Source organism: Caretta caretta, chromosome 16, assembly GCF_965140235.1.
Source record: "Caretta caretta isolate rCarCar2 chromosome 16, rCarCar1.hap1, whole genome shotgun sequence".
Taxonomy (NCBI): Eukaryota; Metazoa; Chordata; order Testudines; family Cheloniidae; genus Caretta; species Caretta caretta.
This window is the reverse complement of record NC_134221.1, coordinates 12,482,731-12,504,598: the sequence shown is the minus strand read 5'-3', so window position 1 is coordinate 12,504,598 and position 21,868 is coordinate 12,482,731. Positions and strand designations below refer to the sequence as shown.

At 54.3% G+C, this 21,868-nt stretch overlaps 3 protein-coding genes across 6 annotated transcripts in view; all 3 read right to left on the bottom strand.

Annotated features, from left to right (window-relative positions):
* AK1 (adenylate kinase 1) overlaps nt 1–622 on the bottom strand; it is a 40,969-nt gene extending 40,347 nt beyond the window's left edge. The window contains exon 1 of one of the 2 annotated variants that reach the window (XM_048822986.2): nt 470–622. In XM_048822986.2, the coding sequence (XP_048678943.1) occupies nt 470–529 (60 nt within the window). In that variant the 5' untranslated portion in view covers nt 530–622. The remainder of the gene's footprint in view (nt 1–469) is intronic. The other variant, XM_048822987.2, reaches the window with a different exon arrangement.
* Nucleotides 623–2,523: 1,901 nt separating this feature from the next.
* On the bottom strand, nt 2,524–17,975 carry ST6GALNAC6 (ST6 N-acetylgalactosaminide alpha-2,6-sialyltransferase 6). The gene is made up of 5 exons (XM_048822413.2): nt 17,906–17,975; nt 11,092–11,271; nt 9,633–10,030; nt 8,367–8,474; nt 2,524–8,264 (listed from the first exon to the last, which is right to left on the bottom strand). The coding sequence occupies exons 1-5, from the start codon at nt 17,918–17,920 to the stop codon at nt 8,075–8,077; spliced, it is 891 nt and encodes a 296-aa protein (XP_048678370.1). The 5' UTR covers nt 17,921–17,975; the 3' UTR covers nt 2,524–8,074.
* The window catches only part of ST6GALNAC4 (ST6 N-acetylgalactosaminide alpha-2,6-sialyltransferase 4), a 24,603-nt gene continuing 20,639 nt past the window's right edge, over nt 17,905–21,868 (bottom strand). For all 3 annotated transcript variants that reach the window (XM_048822409.2, XM_048822407.2, XM_048822408.2), the window contains one exon: nt 17,905–17,970. In XM_048822409.2, the coding sequence (XP_048678366.2) occupies nt 17,913–17,970 (58 nt within the window). In that variant the 3' untranslated portion in view covers nt 17,905–17,912. The remainder of the gene's footprint in view (nt 17,971–21,868) is intronic.

Genomic DNA, 21,868 nt, shown 5'->3' with positions numbered 1-21,868 from the left:
TGAGGGGAGGGATAGCGGGAGGGTGGCAGGAGACAGGGGGTGTGAGGGGAGGGGAGGGTGGCAGGCAGGGGACAGGGGTATAAGGGGAGGGATAGCGGGAGGGTGACAGGGGACGGGATGTGTGAGGGGAGGTGGAGGGGAGGGTGGCAGGCAGGGGACAGGGGTATGAGGGGAGGGATAGCGGGAGGGTGGCAGGGGTACCGTGTGAGGGTTGGTGAAGGGGAGGGCAAGGCAGGGGCACGGGGTATACGGGAGGGGTACACGGGGCATGGAGCTGGGGAGGGGAGGGGTTACCGGGGCTGGAGTCTGGGGTACCCGGGGCTCTCTGCGCGGAGAGGGCTGGAGCTGCCCCCGGGACCGGGAGAGCCTGGGACCCCCGTCCCTTCCCTGGGATCTCCCAGCGCAGAGCGGGGCGCAGCCCCCCAGCTCCCAGGGCCCGTCCCCTGCCCCCGGCGCCCCCGCCCCTCACCTCGAAGAGCTGCGGGATCGCTCCCCGCTGGAGATAGTCCTTCGCCTCCGCCGTGGTCATGCTGCAGCCCGCATTGCCGGCCCGGCTCCTCCCGCGGGCTGGGGCAGGAGGAGCCGCGTCCTCCCTCCTCCCCTGCGCCTGAGGCTGTGACAGGCGCCCCCTCCCCTCCTGGGCACCGGGCTGCAGCGAGGGTCTTGGAGGAGCGGGGCTGGGAGCTGCAGGCTGTGGGGCCGGAGCTCTAGGATCTGGGGGGTGGCGGCCCGGGGTTGGGGGCTGTGGCTGCAGGCTCAGGGAGGGAAGGGAGCTGTCTCTCTGGAGGGACTGGGGGGGCTACAGGTTGTGGGTCCAGGGCTGCAGGATCGGAGTTGCGGGGGGGAGGGGGGAAGATGCAGGTTGTGGGTCTGGGCCTGCGGGATCTGGGGGCAGGGGGATATGCAGGCTGTGGGGCTGTGGGCTGCAGGCTGGTGGATCCAGGGCTGCTGCTGGGGGGAGTGGGAGAGAAGGGAGGGACAGGTGCAGGCTGTGGGTCCAGGGCTGCTGCTCGGGGAAGTGGGAGAGAAGGGAGGGACAGGTGCAGGCTGTGGGTCCAGGGCTGGGGGCTGCAGTTCTCAGCAGGGCACATGGGAAGTTAGCCACACTTTGCACACACACACACCCCCCCCCCGGCCATGGGAGGGCAACAGCCCAGGTGTGGGGATGGGAAGGGCCTGGGGGAGAGGAGAGCAAGCCCAGCCCCCCCCCCCCCCCCCAACTCGGAGAGCAGGGCCATATCCTCACTGCAGGCCTAGGGCAGACATGAGGGGACGAACACGGGACCTGCCATGAAGCCACTAGAAATGAGGCACTGGTTCGAGCAGCTGAGAAGGCGAGTCTGGCAGACACACGGGTGCTCCTGACAGCCGCCGAGAACCAACTGCAATAGAGCCAGAAGCTGCCCTCACAGGGCTGGATGAAAATCACCTGGCCTCTCACCAGGGTCTTCTGGCTGCCATCATCCGATCAGCTCTCCAGCAGGCTGTGGAGTTCAGGAGACAAGGACCTTGACTTTCTAGGTGAAAACACAAGCAGACACCACCACCACCCTTGTCTCTTGACTGGAGGGGTCCCTTTTCAGGCCTTTTTCCTGCACCATAAGGAAGCAAAGTCAGGTCTATTTCGGTTTAGCTTTGCGGCGGCAGCCCTGATCCTGCCCTAGGGCCAGCACCAGCATCACTATCTCCCAGCCTGAAGCCGCACAAAAAGGACCCCAAAATAGCCACAAATACACAGGACTTATTATGTATAATGAGGAAGTATCTAGAGGCCTCAGGCCAGGATCAGGCCCCACCTCACTATGCTGCACCCATACACCACCAGGATGGCCCCTTCCCAGACAACGTGTGGTCTGAGTAATCAGTCTAGTGTCACTTTACCTGTGGGACCCTTGGGACTTGAAATCCTGATGCTGGACTAGTCAAATTAGGAAGGTGTGTATATAGCAACTATGGCTTAGCTTTACAATTTAACTGCTTATTTCGGGGGGAGGAGTGTCTTGTTTTGTTCAGATTTTGCCAGGGCCCCGGCTTTTTCTCTCTCTATTTATCTGATGCCCATCACGCATATATCTGGACAACTCCCCCCTATCAATAGATGTATCCTCCCAACGCACCTGAATGACACGGAAGGAGTATGAGCCCCATGGCAAACTCACAAGGAGATTAAGGGCTTTCCCCTATAAGACCTTTCTTCCTTCCACTCTACCCACTGTCCTAGCAGACCCAGAGCGGACACTGCGGTTGGGAACCTCCCACCACTGCACACTGTGCTGGACGCTGCTTTTCAGCAGCATTCACACTGGAGACCTCGAGAGGACGACCTGGGAAAGAAGCTCGCTGTACTGTAGAGCCAGCTCTGGCACTGCTGGGGGGAAGTTCACAGTGCTGGCTGGCGAGAGGGCACAAAACACTTTAATGAACCAAGTCCGTTCCACTATTACCAGGAGCTGTCACGAGGCAGGGCACCCTCTCTGAGGCCTTGGAATGATACAAGATCCAAATTCACAGAAACATGGCGGCTAAGATCATAGTAATATTTATTCCCCTACAAATCATTACAAAACATTCACTCCTTGCTGGCTTGACAGACAATCCCAGATACAGGGGGTCACTCGGAAGCAGTACCACAAGTCAAGGCTACCAAATGTGTTATGTTGACACTTCACGGCAGCTCATGAGGATCTGGGCCTCCGTGCTGAGTGAGAGGACCTGCAGTCAGAGAGGACCTGCCCCTGAGCTAAGGATCTGGCACAGAGCGACCTTTCTCCTTTAGCCTGCGCCTTCTTGTACTTTGAACCTCTTAAAGGGGCTCTGGCAGGCTCAACAACTAACACTTTGACATTGGTATAATCTAACGAGGCCATAATAAACCTTTGCACACCATGTACGTGAGGATCTCACACAGTGAATTAAGCCACACAATGCCCCGGTGAGCTATATTACAATCATGACTCCCGATGGGAAACTGAGGCACAGGGAGGCTGCACTGCAATTCAGCTGCAGCTTCAAGAACAGAATCCAGGAGTCCTGTCAGGCTGCGTCTGAACATAAGCCAACTGGATTCTTAGTACCCTGTTTGGTTTTTTAAATCCATAACTCCACTGCTGAAAAATTGATGAAAAAAAAAAAAAGGGGAGTAGTCACGATCTGTGGATCTACAAGCAAAACATCACCTTCCTCTGGCTGCCTGCACAGCAGCAGGAGAGAATGAACAAATGCTTTTCCCAGTGCTGCTGGGACCCCATCCCTGCAGCTCCTGTACAAAAGAAGGATGTTGCGGTCAGATAAGGTGCCCCAGAGGTGAATGCTGCTGCTAAATCAAGAGGCAGCGTTGACATTCATTCAAAACACTAGAAAATGTCCCTGCTTGCCAGCTGGGAGAGGATGGAGCTGGGAGCGGAAGAAATTGCATTGCCAAGTTCTTCCACAGCCCAAGCAATGGGGGGAGGGGAAAAAAAGCAAACTTCAGCACCCCATTCAGTTGCATTGCTAGTTACTTTTATAGCAAACGTCTCACATGAAATGGTACAACCACATGCTGTTATGTTACCATCCAGGTGTTTACATCACGCTTTCTATTAAGGTTCCATTTATAGTTTATAACGGGTTAATAAATGATTAACAGATGTTCTCATAAATGGCTAATCCACGGTTATTAGAGAGCCTAATGGCTTGCTTATAACGAGGGTTCATTACCATATATATGCCTTCTACCGCTGTGTTTCTAATTCATGCTACTCATATATGTAACAGGCTTCTAACATCTATTCATCATGTATTAACCTTTTATAAATGCAACCTTATATTCAAGAGTGACTGATTTTTATAGGAGCTACCCGAACGAGTGACTTGACAGTTCTGTTCAAAGGATCATTCACAGAGTGGTTTAAGCGGACCAGCTGTTTACAGAAGCCCAGAAGAGTAGCAGCAGAGAGAAAAGCATACCAAAAGGGGATCAACCCTAGTTCCTTTACTGCATTCTACAGAACCCTATCGGGTTTTGCAGAATTTGCCAGGGCAGTACAAGATGTACAACTGGGCTTTCCAGAGGGTCCGAAACACATTAGGGGAGCAAGGCATCTAACAGCATTAGATCCCTTTGAAGGCATGGCCTGGTACACAGGGGTGCTGAGCACCCATGACTCCCAGATGTAGATGGGGGTCAGACTGGCAAGCCAACATCAATGGAGCTGCAGGTACCAAGCACCCAGCTGGGTTTGCCTCCCAGCCTCCTTATCTCACCCTGCTTCTTGTGCAATTTTAAAATATATTAACCTATTTTAGGAAACCAATACAAATACAAGGACCAGGAAAAAAAAAACCCACTCCCCCCCAAAAAACATCTCAACAGTGTTGCTTTGAACACCCGACAGGTCCTGGCTATGGTGGGAAAGTAGCAGCTCCACAGCCTTCCCAGAAGGGTAGCCAGGACTTCTCCACTGGCTGGGGAGTCTTTTCCAAAGCTGCATCCTCCGGGGTGGCAGTGATGTTCAGAATAGGTGTTCACAGCCGGCGCCACATTGCTGGGCACACTTTGCTTCCTGTGTCCTGAATATCAGGGGTCACACGATGCTCAGTCACACGGGTGTAAATCCAGAGCATCTCCACTGACTGTAGTAACCAAGAGCATGGTTTGTTCGTATCAGCGGATATGGATTTGGCTGATCTTCTGCAGGGTGGGGGGAGAAATGGCATGTCCCCCAAGGGACATTTGTAAGTTTCAAGGTCCCCTTCCCACCTCCTTGCCATCACACTCCTGCATGTGTTCCCCTCCCAAAGTGCAGGGGGAGAGTCACCTCTTGCAATATCAGCCATGGTCAAGATGACTGAACAAGGGTCATTCCCACCTGTGGGTGTCAGAGTAAGCGGGGGATCTGCTCCCAGCTCACACAGCCACGATACAATTCCACTCCAGGGGTGCATGGACAATGTCTCTGCTGCACGGAGGCGTGCACCCATTCAACCCCCCGCGGTGGAGCACAGAGCTGATGGTTTTTCCTCCAGCACGTTTATCAGTCACACCCTTGTTTTCAAAGAAAACGCTGCTGTATTCTACAGGCACGGGGCTGGATTCTGACCTCATTTTCTCTGGTTCAGCTTGAGCAGGCTGGCTGCTGATTCACACTGGTTGGCATGGGATCCAAGTCTGCCCCTGCGCTGTAACCAGTTCACAATCAGGTTACTCCAGGGTCCAATCCTGCAGCCCTGCCCCAGACAAAAGTCCCACTAGTTGCAGAGGGGAGTTTTGCCTGAGTGAAGATCTGGCCCACCGTGATTTGGGCTGTTACTATAAAAGACTGCAGTATTTTTATTTTTATTAACTTGGAGATTTTCAGCAGCTATTGCCGAGGACCAGGAAAGGACAAAATCCAACCTGGTGGGTGACTAGAAAGCATCTGATGGCCCCACGCTGAAGTGCACTTTTCATGGAGCCCCTGAATTGCTGGGGAAGGCAGAGAGGGGAAGAGACCATGAGAAATGGGAGAGGTGGGATGGGGATGTGAGAGCAGGAGAGAATGGGAGTAAACACAAGGGGTCCAAATCTATTAATCTAAATCCACGACTCTGTATTGTCTGCACTTTGTGCTGTCATTTAAGAGCAGGTTAGACAAACACCTTTCAGGGATGGTTCAGATAATACTTAGTCCTGCCATGAGTGCAGGGGACTGGGCTAGATGACCTCTTGAGGTCCCTTCCAGCCCTGTGATTCCCCCCAGAACAGAGTAACACCAAACCATAACAGGAGCACTTCACACCCACTCTACCCTGAGGAAACAGGCATCAAGCCTAAGGCTGCATCTACACTAAGAACAGAACCATATCTGACTGACACCCACACACGATCCCCTCAGCTGTGCGTGTACACGGAAGAAGCCATGTTCAGCAAGCACAGAGCGGAGACCCCTGCCATGCAGTCGTGGTCAGTGCTTGCTGTCCAGTCTCAGTGCCTTGATTTAAGGAACTCTCAGTAACCTGAGGCATAACAGACCCAGCGGCAGGGATCAGAGGCAGCCAGGCAGAACAGCGATCAGACAGACAGAACTAGGGAGGCAGCTGAAAAGTGCCTGGCTCCTTGTAAGTCAATTCCCTCCAGCCCTGGGTTGAGATGCTGAGGGTATAACTTCCATATCCACAGTACTGCTGCCCTCTCTCTTACCACATGGCCACTTGCTCTCCCTGGGCAGATGTTTCACTGGCAAGGGGAGAGACGCAAGAGGGGTGGGTGGGAGGGGAAGCGCCAATGGCACCAGAAGCAGCAGCAGGAAAGCACATTCAAGAGGAACGGCCCTGAAAATGGTATGGAGAAGCCATGCAAACAGTGAGCCTAGCAAATGGCACTGCCTCTTGGCCACCAGCAGGGAGCACCATTGCCTCACGCTGAGAAAGGGCCAGGCAGTGAGCGCACCAGCAGCCCTAAGGTCTCTGCAGCAGGGACAGGAGAGCAGGACGTGCAGCCATGCAGCTGGGGGGCCGGGGGGGGGGTCACTGCTGTGTCCTGACTAGGAGTGGAGGAGGCACCGCAGCCCATGTGGACAGAGCTTGGGGTGTGGGGGGGGGGAGGTGAATAAACCACAGCCCCAGGCCTCCCAGCCCACTGGGGGCAGCCAGCGTGGCCAAGTGCCACCAAATCTGGGTGTCACAAGCACTGTTCCCTCTAAGCTGTGTGCACGCACCCAGCTCCAAAACCCCACGCACACGGCGAAACACCGCGCCCACAAAAATTTGCACAGAAGAAATTTTTTGCGCACACAGCCTGTCAAAAATTAGAGGGAACATTGGTCACAAGTGGGGTTAAAGGAGGGCAGTCACCGGCTGCCAGCCAGCAGAAGGGGAGCTAGGACAGCAATCGCCCTGGCACGCGGCTCTCAGACTGGGCTTTGTCCAGGGCAGCTGGTGATGCCAAAACAAGGAACCTCTCCACCCCCTGCCCAGTGCCCTCTACAGCTGGGGAAAAAGAAGCCCTTTTGAGACTGATACCCCCTTGTCCCCTAACACACCTCCTAATGACTGTCACACACACACACACACACCCCTTACTGCCTCCCAGTGACTGTGACACCCTCCATACCTCCCAGCAACTGTGACCTACACACCCCTCAATACCTCCCAGCAAATAACACACATACACACAGCACCCTCAATGACGGTGACAGCTCCCCTTCCCCCCCAACACCCCTCCCAGTGACCGTGACGCTCCCCAATACAACACCCCTCCCACACCCCACAGGGCATCCCTGTCTTAAGCAGCCACACAAGGGATCAGCCACAGGCAGCAGGGCAAAGAGTTCTCAGGGGAGAGTGGGCTCTGTCCTTGTCCCGTATGGGGGTCAGTGCTTGGACAGCCTGTTTAAAGATGTCTCATGCCCCCTCCCTAGCCATGCCTCAGACCCACCTGAGAAGTCTACCCCCTTGAGGCTGGTCTCTATGTAGGCCTCACTGGAAACCTTGGGGACGCAGGTGGTAGTTTTCCAAGGCAGAGGCTGCCTGGGGCAGGGTTGCACTGTACTGAAGATACAGCCTCCCGGGTTCTCAGTATCAGGCTGAGCCTAGCGGAGCTGAGAGGGTTACAGTCCTCCCATCTCGGAAATACGTTCTCCCGAAGCCAAGAGAGGTGAGACCAGAGACGCCACCCAGAGCGCTAAGAAGGGGTCAGCCGTTCCATCTGGGCAGCCAGTGATTATTTCCCACTCACTCTTGGGCCCCTGAGCTGATCGCTGATGGGGGAGCGAGGTGACCTCAAAGCAGGGAGCCAGCGATGTGCACGAGGTGTGTGTGTGGGCGGGAGCACCATGAACCCAGCAGTGCCCCGCGGGTAGCAACACTCCCTGGGCCTTGGGACTGCAAGTCGGGTCACAGGCACCATCCCAGTCCCTTCCTCCCCTCACCCAGTCCTTCTGGCCCTGGACAGTGAACCGGGGCAGCTTGTGGTGTGGGGCCTCCTCCCTCAGAGCCCAGCCTGGCTCACAGGGTTAATCCAAGAGATGTTTTCCCTTCCAGGTGAAGTTATCCCACGACTAGCACCAGTTGCTGGGCTGGGCACTCAAATGGCTCCATGTCTCCTCGGGGAGCCCTAGTCCCAGGCCGGGTGGGAGAAGGTGATGTTGTAGAGGCTGGCCCAGCTGGCAAAGACCTTTTTCTCCGTGATGAAGCGGTGGTGGTTGCCCTTACGGCTGCGCTCATTGTGGATGTAGGTAGTGCATTCGTCCGGGCCCTTGGGCTCGTAGTAGTGATATGCCATCTTGCCGGGCTGAGGTCTCCTGCTGCGGAAAACAGAGTTACAGGGTGAGCCGCTGGGGCGCTGCCAGCCGATGGCCGAGCGCTGGGATCCCGGGAGGGGCACCTGGTGGGGGTTGGGTTCTTACCTGCAGTAGTTAGGGGGGACCATCCCGTAAACATGCACCTTGTCACACAGCTCCACGGCAATCACCATGGTGAACCAGCCTGTGCTCAGCCACGACCGGGACTTCTCCCTGAGAAACGGGGAATGGCAGGGAGCCGGCAGAAGGAGAGGGAGAAAGAAAAAGAACAAGAGATGGACAGAGCAGGAAGAAGAGGAGGAGGAAGGGAATGCCAGGGGAAGAGTGATGAAGGAAAGGAGTGTAGGATGGTGGGGGGAGGAGGACAGAGAGTGACCAGTTAGGAGAAGGTGGGAGGACATTGAATTATATTGATGCCAAGTTCTTGAGTCTCCCATTTACCCCCCCATCCCCACCCCATTTCTGTTCTCCTGAGGCTCCCTACCACCCAAGCATGCTGGCTTCCCCTTCCCAGCTAGGGACCAGGATGTACTGCCAGGCAGGCAAGTGACTCCAGAGGGCAGTATGGCCTCTTTTCATGGGTGTGCATTGCGAGACAGCCCAGGTCAGTGGCACTGCAGCAGGGGCAGACAAATAGGATGGGCTGGCCAGCGAGGCTGGGGCTCCAGTCACCAGGCATGCGAATGGTACGCCTGAGGGAATTCTGCACCACTGCGCAACGCAGAATTTTGCAGAAATTAACGTTGTGCATGCAGAATTTCCTTTCCCCGCCACCCCCCCCCCGAAACGGGATGCAGTGCTGCTGGCTGCCACTAGGGGCCACTAGACCCACCAGAGCCCAGCTTGCACACAGAAGACACTGCGGCAGGGGTGTGGGGGGTGTGAGGCAAAGCGGGGCAGGAGGGAGCTAGAGGGTTCCAGCAAGCCTGGGATGGACCATCAGGCTGTTTCTCCCTATGGATCCCTGGGCTGAGGGGGCCATGGCTGGGCTTGTGTGTGTGTAGGGGGTATCTGGGCAAGGGGGGGGCCCGCAGCCGGGCTCTGGGGGGGAGGGGTTGTGGGTGTCTGACCCCCTGGCTGGACATGCGTGGGGGGCGCAGAAGTGGGCAGAGAAACAGGAACTAGGTTGTCATAGGAGTTGCTTTAACTCTCTGCTCCTGGGGGAATTTGTGTGTGGCTCTGTATCGTTACAGACATACTTGCTGGCAGCTATTTTGAACTGAATTACCAAAATAATCGAAGCGGGCGTGATTATGTAGTGTTCTTCTGACTAATAAAATGTGCAGAATTTTAAAATACTGTGTGCAGGATCCGGAATTTGTTGGCACCGAATGCCCCCAGGAGTGGAATGGGAACGGGGCTCCAAGGTACCTGTCCTTCCCGGTCTCTCCCCGGAACAAGTCGTCGAACTGCTTCATGCGCACGGGGGAGACCACGTAGGCCGACATGCTGGGGAAGGACATGCTGACACGCTGGAGAATCTTGAGCAGGCTCTTCTGCATCTTGCTGGGCGGACCCCAGAAGATGAGGATGGTCTCCGGGGTCTTGTTGACGAACTCCTGGGGCCCCTTCAGCACCCTGTAGATGCTGGAGTGAGCCACCACCCGGACCGTGGTCTTGTTGCCCACGTCTGCCTCGTAGCCGGTGGTGGGGGCGTCGTTCATGCGGATGGTGCACTCCGATTGGTCAATCTCTGAGCCCAGTTTGCTCCCAAGCAGGTGGCTGGAGCTGGTGATGATCACACACTGGTGGCAGTGGGAATTCAGGGTCTGGGGAAGAAACCATCATTAGCAAGGACCCTGTGGCCAACTAAGACCTCCCCACCACCATGACCCTGTGCACCTTCCCTGCTTAGAACGCCCAGGCGATGGAGAGAACAGAACCGAGACCCTCCTCCTCCAGAGACACTGGCCCCTGCCACTTGAGCTATCGGGGGTTCTCTCTGAGGTGACAGGAAATAGGGTTGTTTTTCGGATGCGGTACTGGGCTGGGACTCAGGAGATCTGGGGTCAATTCTTGGCTCTGTCAGACTCCCTGGGTGACCCTGGGCGGTCACCATCTCTCCGTGCCTCAGTTCCCAGTCTGTGAAATGAAGCCAGGAACGCTTCCTTTGTCAATTCAGACTGGAAGCTTTTTGGGGTAGCAAGTGTCTCTAAGTGGATGCACAGCACCTAGCACAACGGGATCCAGGTCGGAGAGCATTACGGTCACTCTAACAGCAATACCGGAGCTCTGGGTCACAGTTCTGGCTCCATGCGGCAGAGGGCAGTGCTCCACACTCACTGGCTAGTTCCCTACCATGCTGCCCTTTGATAAGCACCTTCTGTCCGAGGATCCCAACCTGCTTACCAGACATTCCCTAATGAACCCTCTGACGATGCCTGGGAATTACTGCCCCCATTTCACATATGGGCAAACCAGGGTACAGAGGGCCAAAGTGACTTGCCAAGGGCCGGTTAGTGAGCTGGAAGCAGAGTCGGTCACAGAGTCCAGAAGACCTGATTCCTGGCTCTAAGCAATGGGTGGCGCTTTCATAATAGAAACACAAAGGTCCATTCTCCAACTGAGCTGCTGCAAATTGTATCATGTCGCCTCCGCTCCACCCCTCCCACTGGGCAGGGTGCAGCCGTACGGAGGCCAGAAAAGCAGCGGCCCTTCACGCTCCTAATGCACCAGCCTGCAATCGCGTGGCTCCTCCCAGTGATTTATAACCCAGCCCTTCCTTCCCGGTGTAAACCGCTTGCTGGGCTCACCCCCGAGACCTGGGACCCAGTCTGCGACGTGACCGCAGGGAGCGCCCCGGGCTCACCCGCGGTGGGCTGCGACCTACCTTGTTCCCGTAGACAGGGAGGTATCCACTTTTCAACCCCCATTTCTTGAGGTTGGGGGGATGGGGGGATTTCCCCCGCAGGGCAGTGTAGTGAAAAACTTCGTTCCCACTGTTCGAGCTGTAGATGATCAGCAGCATGATCAAAGCAAAGAGGACCACGAGGATTGCTGTGCGCTGGCCCTGGAGTGGGAAAAGGAGAGCCTGGGATTGAGACAGTGCTGCGTCTCCAAGTGCCCCGCCTTTCTGAAGGAGCCTGGGAAAGGGCAGCCGAGGGGACCGGCAAAGCTTCTGCAATGGTCTCCGATAAATGACTGAGAGACTACAGGCCTAACCCTCATGAACCTCATTCGTGCCCCCTTCTCCCTTACCCCGTGCCAGGAGCAGCAGCTGGGCAGGATTCCAGCCTACAGCTCCCACGAGCCTCAGATTTCAGGTGCCCAACTTAAAATACCCTGGGCGTGATTTTTGGAAGCACTGAGCCCCTCTGACCGTCAGGCCGCAGGTCTCCCACACTGTCCCCCACCCCGTCCCTCAAATCAGCGGTACCTGGAAAACGTGGCTCTCCATCCCTGTGGAGAAGGGGCATCTCCCAGCGGTCTCTAGCACCCCCGCTGTCTGTGACACCAGAGATCCCTGCAGCTAACACCACAGCAAAGGGCTCCAGAAGCACAAACACCCCCATGTTCTCTGACAGGCAGCCATGGCCAATTCCCCCCTCCCCAAGCTCTGCTGTGACACACAGACGGATGTCAAGGGAGAGTTTGGCAATGGGCAGCTTCTTAAAGGAATATACGTCCAGCTTTAATGAGATATTACCCCAAGCCCAGAAGCACCGGGAAGCCAGAGGCTGCTTTAAGCACTGTATCATTATCTATCATGGCCAGCAATTGGTCAAGCTTTTTGCCTCCACATGCTGGCTTTGTTTGGGATGTGGCAGCGAAGAGACCAGGAATGAAAGGGTTAACTATGCGTGTTGCAGGGTGATGGTGTGGGGGACAGGGACAGGAGGGGCGCAGGCCTGCAAGGGGTGGAATTAAGGCGGGGACAGGAGGCACCTGCAGCCGCAAGTGGAGCAATGAGCACGTGGGGGCAGAGGAGAGGCTTGGGCTGTGGCTTGTCCTGGGTTAAATGGGAAGATCCCAGCAGGGAGGCCAGCTAATGAGACAGCTGTGCAAAGAGACCGGCCCTGCAGCTTCCAGTCTGCCTCTGCAGCAGTGTGCTGGCCCCATTACAGCAGGCCCAGTCGCATCAGAGCTTTCATTACAAACTCCATGGAAAGGGCGGGGACCTTATTCTGAAGGTATTTATCACAGAGTGTGGACGGGATCCCATCCCATGCCTTAAAATAAACCACATCTCACAGAGCCAGACAGAGATAGAGGGAATCTGGCTGATTTTGAGTTTATGAGATTATCCTGCCCCCAAATTAGAAGGGAGAGACACTCGTGCCTTCCTATAACCACCACCTCGCTTTACCCTGGTCTACTCAACCTAGCCCCTGGTGTAGACACAGCTCGGTCGATGGCGAAATGTTTCCTCTGACCTAACTGCCACCACCCAGGGAGGTGGAGTTCCTACAGTGACAGAAAAACCCCTCGGCTGCTGTAGGGTTATGCCGCGGTAACCCAGCTAGTGTAAACAAGCCCTTACACAGTGCCTGTCACTGGGGGACTTCAAAGCCCCTTTCAGAAGAGGCCAAAAGTTACCATTTTACACAGGAAAAAACTCATATTATGCAAGTCAATGGCAGAGCTAGGCACAGAACCCAGCAGTCCTGATTCCCAGATCTGGGTGCTAACCACTAGTCAATGCCACCCGAGGCAGAGGGGCCAAGAGTCAGTGCTTGTAAAGGGATTTTCCTGCAGAACGCTGCCAGGACCTCCTACCATTTATTATTCTAGTGTGGCTACTGCCCCTCTCTTTCAGCTTCATTACCACTTCTTTTTCCTACTCTCATTTTCTAGTCTCCTGCCTTGCCTCCTCCTTTTCTATTTGTAATTCAGGCCTTACTTTCCTACCTTTGGGGTTACTAGTTTCTTTGGCCATTTTATATAATTGCATTTGTTTTCCTTAGTTGGATACTTGGGCGGGAGGGTGTCAGGGAGCACAGTTAGCCTGATGCACTGTTGCTGGCCTAACGTTTCTACAGACATTGGTTCTTCTGCATGTTTTTTCTCCAATATTCTGTGTAGGAGTGAATTCTTCTCAATCATCTCATTATTCCCTGGTGCTCTCTCATTTGTCTGTCATCCATCTGCCACCTCTCATTGCATGGTTCGAATACCAACTCAGGGGGCAGAGACTATCTTTTTGTTACACGCGAGTCAAACACCTACCACAACGAGGCCCTGCTCTCCGATTGGGGCCCCTAGCCATGACCTTAAGCCAAATAATTTCTGCATGGATGGACCCAATTGCAAGACAGGGATCTTCGCTGTTAGTTTGGTCCACGCAGGAGTAAAATCTTGTTGAAGTGGACGCGTAGACGTTTGCTGTGCTTATGAAATCTAATGCAAGTAGAAATGTTGTTTTTTCTTTTAAATTCAAAGAAAACAAGTGGATTTAAAAAAACAATTCAACATGCTCCCCCCAGAACCATGAGCACAGACAACATTATGCCAGTGCCCAGAGTTGAAACAAAAGTGAAATAGACCAGGCTGCCTTCCCCATCCAAGTTCTGTGAAAGGTAAAAAAAAAAAAAGTGAAGCAGCAGCTTAAACGGACACAAGTAAGCTTTTCAAAGTTCCGGGTTATATTAGCAAAAGAGGAAAGGACACTGGTTTTCAAAGGCAGCATATGGCCCTGCCTCCTCCCCCCGAGTTACACGCTGCGGGGCAGGATGTGGTACTATGAAGCGTTCAATATTGGACGAACTCTGCTCCCAGTGGTAATTCCCACTGGCTTCCATGGCAGCCGTTAGGCCAGCGTTGAACACTTCTGAATATCCCTTCGTTATGCTGAGCGTCTCTTTGACCTGTTGTTCTCTCACATATTTCTCTAATACCTGCTGATCACCGGGGCTACTTGCGTTGAATCTCGGCTTTCCCCCTCCCAGCCTTAGATTCAGCTGCAGAGGGGGAGGGGGGGCACTTTGTCTCAGATACGTGCCCATCTGTCCCCTGGGCAGATTACCCGGCCTGCAGATCACACCAAACTCATTTATTTCACCTGTTCTATTTGTCAGTGTTTCTTGGGCCCTCTCCCCACAGTGCCTCCTTCCTCATGCGAGCTGGGCACCCTGTGTAGTTACTGGGTTCCTCCTTGTGCCAGATTTGTGGGAACTGCCTGGATATGTGGCTGCTTTGTATTCTAGGCCTCACATTTGGTTGCTACTGTACAGTGCTTAGAGGTGCCTTGTGAACAAATTACTTCGATAATCCATAGAAGTCAGCAACCACAGCACACTGCCCCAATCTCTGTGCACCGGTGACTTCTCTTCTTTGGCCTCCTTTTTGTTGACACTAAAATCTGTCTTGTTGATTTAACCGGAAGTCAGCCAAGAAAAAGAGAGTGAATTCCTTGATACGTCAGGAGGGGATGAGACGAGACAGCTGCTGTGCAGCTGGTCGGTGAGTACTAAGTTCAAACCCAATGTTCTTTCTCTGGCATCACTTGGCTGATTTCACCTATTTTTTAAAAACTAAGTAAAATGATTTAGAACCACCAGGATACACCAGAATGTGCAAAAGCTCCCTGGGTAGCAGCCTGATCCTATTTCCTCTACCCTTGTCCTCGCCTCTCCCAGTCTCTCCTTCAGGGCCCGATCCAAAGCCCACTGCCACTGAAGTCAATGGAAAGAGTTTTTAGATCAGATCCCGTTTGACACACTCACTTCAGGACAGGGCCCGATGACACCTAGCACAGCAGGGCCTCTTGGGCACTACAGAAAAATACAAATAATAAACAACAACTACAGGCCTGACTCAGCCAAAATTTCCCATGAAGCAGACAGGAGCATTGCCTGTGCAAGGACTGAATACAGGCACTGAGATACCCAAGTGATGAGGGCTGGCTGGAAAGAAGGGGAGAGAGATGGAATAAAAACCCTGAGTAGCACCTTCATAATTTGGCCTGGAATAAGACCCTGGGGAAAGTTTAATCTAGTTCTTATCTAGATTTTCTCTTCCTCTCTTAGGCTCACTAAAACGCTGAAGAAGTGTTTTTTTTACCCACAAAAGCTTATGCCCAAATAAATCTGTTAGTCTTTAAGGTGCCACTAGACTCCTTGTTGTTTTTGTGGATACAGACTAACACAGCTACCCCCTGATACTTAAAACATTATTGTTCACACTCACAACAACCTCACAGCCACGATTCAGCATCAGTCACCACTAGATCATGTGTCAGAAACACCTGTCACACAAAACATCAGTGCTCAGCATGGAGGAAAGAGAACAATTGTTTGTGTGTGTGTGGGGGGGGGAAAAACAGACAACTCATCCTCCAGTCCTTTAGATCCTGGATTACGTTATGGCAGCAAGTCATACAATCCCCTGTTGGAATAGGAGGCCTGATCTTTAGGCAAAAGTCCCCTGCAGGAGCAGGCCCCAGAGGTGCCTTCCTTGACTGGAAACTAACAAGGGCTAATAGGCTATGGAGCAGCACAGGGACCCAATAGCCCAGCCGGCTATCAACAACCTGCCAGCTGCCTTCTGCTCCAGGAACCTCAGATGGATCTTAGCCAAGATTGCGTTTTCTCCTCCCTTGTACTTAATTTGTTTTCAGGGAGACTGAACGTCAGGGCAAACACTCCTGGGTGAGGTTTATTCACTTCCCTGCCCTCTTTCCAGTGAAATCTCAGCTGGATTTCATGGTGCATTTGAAAACAGGGCAGCCCAGTAACCTGGAGCTGGCAGCTAATGAAATCCAGCTCCCACAACAGGGCAGATGCAGGTTACCTGGCTACTATTTCACCATGACTTCAGGGTACAAAGATTTGATATGAATGCTGCTACTTGGTGCGCCTGCTGTGAGCAGTTGAGAATGCACAGATCTCCTGGAGAGGAAAACCACTCAGACATCTTTCCTGCATGGCCTCATCTGCACAGCACGTCTCAAACATGAGTGAGTCAGTCCTCATATCAGGCTTGAGAATAGAATCAGTGACATTAGCCCTGTTTTCCAAATGGGTAAACTGAGGCACTGAGCTCTTTCGTATAGGGGCTGAGTCTATGTGCAGCACCCAGCACAACTGGGGCGTTGATCCCAACTGGGGCTTCTGAGGGCTACTGTAATTAGCGTTAAATAACTGAATAATAAAAGGTTACGGCCAATCTTTTCAAAGGTGGCCACTGGGTTTGGGTGTCCAACCTGAGTCACCGTGGGCCTGAGTTGTAGAAGGGTGGAGCACCTGCAGCTCCGGCCGAAGTCAAGGGGAGCTGTGGGCGCTCATCAGCACTGAGCAAAGGACCCTGCATGTCTCGAGGTGGAGCTGGGCACCCAAAGCCAGAGGCTGTTTTTGTAGATGTTGCCTCCAGTGACTGCCCAAGCTCATGGCTGGGATTAAAACCCAAGAGCCCTATTCTCCCACTGCAGGACACAAGGCCCCACTGGGCATCAGGGAGAGTTTCTCCTACCCCATAGCCACAGGGCTGCCTGGGGCCCAGAGCAGTTTTCAGACTGCTATCACTAGTGGGCAGAATACAGGAAAACAGACGCAGATGAACATACACGGTCCTGATGGAGCGGAGGGCGAGGCTGGCTGGGTGGGAGAGAGTCATCCCTCATGTCAAAGGAGTTCCACCAGAGCGGGGGCTGGCCAGCAGACTTACTAGTGTGGGGAGTGGGGGAAGGAGGGAACGGGGGGGAGTGGGGAGGGTAACAATGCCCGGAGCAGTCGAGGAGCGGAGGGCAGGGCAGTGGCGGAGTAAGAGATGAACGCTGCAAGGCTTGGAGAGAAAGGTCAGAGCTGGGGAACCTAAAACCAGGCAAACTCCGCTAATTCCCAGTTTAGTCACCAGTCTAAGGCTCTGGCCAGGCTTCCCGAGGCCCAGAGATTTTTAGTAAGCCCCAGAGGCTCCTGCTGTCTCAAGTAAGAGTCCTCCCCACAAAGCTCTAGCAAAAGCTTCAGGGTCCCCTCACATCTCCCATGAGATTCCCCTGTGCCTCATGGGAACCTGGGCTGATGCACAGATTCTGCTGGAAACCAGGCAGAGTCCCCCAGTTCTGCCCTGACTTGCGGTAAAGTCTGGAGGTTTCTCTTGAGACTGGGTCTGTTCAGATGCCCCCTGGGCCTCTGACCATGGGCTGGGACCCTCTCCCCTGGAGTCTGGTCCTCTGGTGAGATTTCTGCTACCTCCTGCTTCCATCAAGGCTGGAATGAACCACCCAGCGTTGCTGCAGCTCCCTCTTTCAAGAGCCTGGAGGACAGGACAGCAGGTCTTGGCTCAGTCAGGGCTGGCTTTCCCCAGTCCCGAGCGACAGGCTTGGCCGACCAGCCTGAGGAGCAAGGAACACCTACCTCTGGCTCCCTCTGTGACCTGGGGCTAGGTGGGTTTATTGGGGTTGTTTTTAAATCACGTACAGCCACAGGGTCTAGACGCCACGCTCCGAGGGTGAAGCACAGCGATTATGTACAGAGCTGCCCTGAACCCAGAGCACAAGCTGCCGCTGCTGCCCAGAAAAGAAACCGAAGCCAGTGAAAAATCACATTAACCTCCAACACTGTGCCAGGATGGTCAGCGAACCAGCTCTGGTAGATGGCCGAGCAGAACGAGCTCCAAAGGGGAGGAGGAAGCCCATGACACCCTCCGAGGGCCCGGAAGATGGACGCACGGGACCAGGACAGGAGGGCTGCTTCGTGGGGAGGACTTACCGTGTTGTTACTCATGTCTCTCTGCCAACCTTAGTGCGGAGCCTTCATCAGCATAACTCAAGTCCCTGCACAGAAACACAGAGGCATGGTCACTCTCTAAACTATCTGCCCCCTTCCTCGAATACAAGTCCATGGCTACCAATCTCCACCCCATCGTGCTCTGACCCGCATGACAGCACAGCCCAAACAGGTCAGGCTGGGCTGGGCGCACCTACAGGGCCGAACACACCACGTTGCTGCGTTGTGCTCTCCTGGCCTGACCCAAAGCCCGGCGAAGTCACTGCGAGTCTTTCCATTGACTGCAAAGAACTTTGCATCAGGCACTCTGGCACCATGCTGCCTTCCCAGATGTGCCCATCTGCCCTGCCGCAGATCACAGCTCAGAGCCGTCTCTCAACAGCTCAATTTTGGATGTCACCATTTCCCCCCAGCCCCCTTATTTTGGTCTTTCATTGCCCTCAACCTGGGCTCTGCACCTAAATGGCCCTTTTCATGCATATTGCTCCCAGGCTGCCTTCTCCTTCTGCTCCATCTCCCAAGCACAGCCAGGTCCAAAGTTGAAGTACAGAGTCCTCTGACCCTAGTGTGGGTCTCCCACTCTCCCCACCTGCTGGGAAGCAGCCCCTCCTCCTACACCCTTTAATTAAAGCAGGGGAGGTGCAGGGGAACCATGCCACAGGGTGAAAGCTCAGTCACTTTTCTAAAGCGCAAGTCAGCCATGTGTTTAGTGCTCCTCAGACAGAGAGACGCCGTCAGCCCAGAACGGCTGCTGGTCACAGAGAGATCTCCCAGGAGGAAGAAAAGCAAGCGATGGTTTGTAAACTGGATTAGCCATACCTAAATCAGCTTACATAATGGGTCATTACAGTGAAGCACAGCAGGGGTCTGGGATCTAGGACTCCTGGGTTCTATCCCTGGTCCTGACACTTTGCGCAAGTCACTGGATCTCCTGGGCCCCAGTGGCCCCATCTGTAAACTGGGGAAAACAATAATATCTGCCAAAAGATGGGGGGAAGGGTTGAGAGACTTAATTTCATTATCAGAAGGGTAGCCATGTTAGTCTGGATCTGTAAAAGCAGAAGAGTCCTGTGGCATCTGACAGACGAACAGACGTATTGGAGCGTAAGCTTTCGTGGGTGAATCCCCCCTTCGTCACATGCAGCTGAATCTTCAGATTCCCCCACGAAAGCTCATGCTCCAATACGTCTGTTAGTCTATAAGGTGCCACAGGACAATTTGCCACTTTCACTTAATTTAATTAGTTAATGTTTGTAAAGGGCTTTGCAGACCCCTTAGATGGAAGGCCCAAGAGATGGGTCAAATATTCCTCTGCTTAGTGAGCCGGCACGGATCTTCCGAACCGCAGGGGTTATGAGTCAGCTGCAACTCTCCTTCCTCAGCTTGTGCTGGAGAAGTGAGCTCAAGATCAAAACCAGTGTTTGTATAGCAAGGTCTTGTGCGAGGACAGCTTTGAAAACTCATCAGTCTCCCCATCACAGGCTCATTCCCTGGCAGGGAGGTGGAGGGAGAGGTCTCCTAAGGCAGCCTTCGGCATAAGCATGCCTCCCACCCCCTGGCTTATTACAGTGCGAACCTGCAGGCTGGTTAAGCTTTAGGAGGAGATTATTTTCCTGCCCAAAAAGCTCAGTAAAATCCATTCAAACAAATACCTGATCAAGGGCCATAAATCTGCTGGGGGACAATGTTTACCCATGATCACATCAACCAAACCTCTCTAAGGGGATTGCAGGCTCCAAAGATACAAAATCCCATTAAAACGAACACCTGGGAATGGAGCAAAGGCAGCCGGCCACCTCTCCCAGGGCTCCCACAGGGTTTTACATGGGTGGAGGGGAAGGGCTGGCTGGGTCAGGGAGAGAGGGAGCTTTTCACAGCCACCTCCCCAGCCTGAATCCAGCCTAGGCTGATGGTGATTTCAAGTTGGTGCCATTTGATGGCTCTTTGGTGGCCTGTATTAAATGAAGGTGCTAGGTTAGGATGTTTCAATCCCAGCTCTGACACAGCCCACGTGACACTGGGTGAGTCAGTCGGTTTCCCTGTGCCTCAGCTCCCTGATCTGTAACTGGGAGGAGGTAACCGCCCCAAACAGGGGTGCCGTGAGGACAAATACATGAACAACTGTGTGGCCCTCAGGCGCTCTGGTAACGGGGGCCACGCATGTACAATGGACAGTTTGGTCTGTCTCAGCCCAGTCCTTGGTGGACAGGTGCCTGCATCACTAACTCCATCCCCACATCTGGCACTCCACAGCTCCCTTTGCTGGCAGGCTCAGCCCGGAGGCTGGGGGGTGAATGGGCCAGGAGGAATGAGCTCCCCTCTCTCCACTAGCAGGGGTCCCCTCCAGCTCAGAAGAGAGGGGTCGGGGAAGGGATCACTGCTGATGTACCTCAGTCTGGGAGAAGGGTCTTCGATCTATCGTCCCCACTACCTGCCAACGGGCCAAAGTCCTGGAAAAACCCAATCAGCAGAGGGCAGCTCAGTCTCCATGGCCCAGTCTGACAGGGACCTCTTTGCTGAGACCAGCTACAGATGGGGATGCCTGTGCAATAGGAACTGGGCTGAGAACCACCTAACTCATTTCACAGAGGCGCTCCCAGCTCAAGCCAGCACCTCTATGAACAAAGAAGCACTAAAGAGTATATTTGTCTCCCTCCCACGCTAACATGTGTACCTGGACACATACAAGAGCTCTCATTCTCGCTCTGCAGGGATCTACCATTCCACAGCTGCTCCATACCAAGCACAGATCTAACCAATTGTTTTTTAAGTCCTCATTAGTGATTCACTGCAATTTCCCCTCTTCGGTACTTACCATGATTGGAAAAATCCTCTTTCCTCACTGCCTTGGGAAGGCTGGGAAATAACACACACACACGCATGCACAAAGGGGAGTTAATCTCACACAGCCTGGGAGCCCTGACCGCAGAGGTGACCCAAGGGGGCCTGAGGCCCAAGGGCAGGATGTATTTAGCAGACCGACATCACCCGTATGCCCATGGGTTTTCCTTGTAACTCTTTCCTGTGCAGTCATTGCTGGGGAAAGGAGCCAGAGGGACAGCCTGGCAAATGCAATCTGATGGTCTTTGGGCCAGGATCAAAGGGATCACCTAGGAGGCCAAAGGCGGCTCTGCACACCTCTAAACCAACCAGTCTCAGTGTGTGTGGCATGGGTGACAGTGGGATGGATAGGGGAAAGGACAGCAGAGAGGAGCCCATACAGATGATTTAGTTGGGGATTGGTACTGCTTTGAGCAGGGGGTTGGACTAGATGACCTCCTGAGGTCCCTTCCAACCCTGATCTTCTATGATTCTATGTCAGCCAGCACTGAACTGGGGCTGCCCCTACACTGGTCCCCTGGAAAGAAAAGTGCACGGGGTGGAAAAGGTTAGGTTGACCCAGGGCCAGCCTTAGAAATAGTGTCCTAGATGAACTTATATTTTGGCGCCTCCCCAGCCCTTACCCCTGGCCCTTCTTGCCTTCCCAGCCGTTCCCTGCATCGCCCCTGCCCCCGAGCTCCCTCCCACGGCCTCGCACCCCAGGCCCACCTGCTCCTTGCCTGTTGACCACAGTGTCCATCCTGGGTCCTGCCTGCTGTCTGGGCTGGGTCCAGGGCGTTTGCAAGTGCAGTGGGTGGCAGGGGAAGAGCCAAACAACTCGCAGAGTGAGGAGACGGGACTAGGAGCTGGGCTGGGAAACGAGGTGGGGCAGCGAGCAGGGAGCCTTTGACTGGGAGCAGGGTGCTCCTGTCACGCTGGACCACACCCCGCTGGCAGCAACAGGGAGCCCGAGCCCCTTGACCACGGAGCCCCCCTGACCACAGTGCCTTGGACAGTCGCCCACCCCTAAGGCCGGCGCTGGTTGGCACCCACGCAGGAGTGAACCACAATGCTGCCGTCAGCGCTCCCCAAGCACTGCCGGCCCTGCTCAGCACCAGAAGAGGG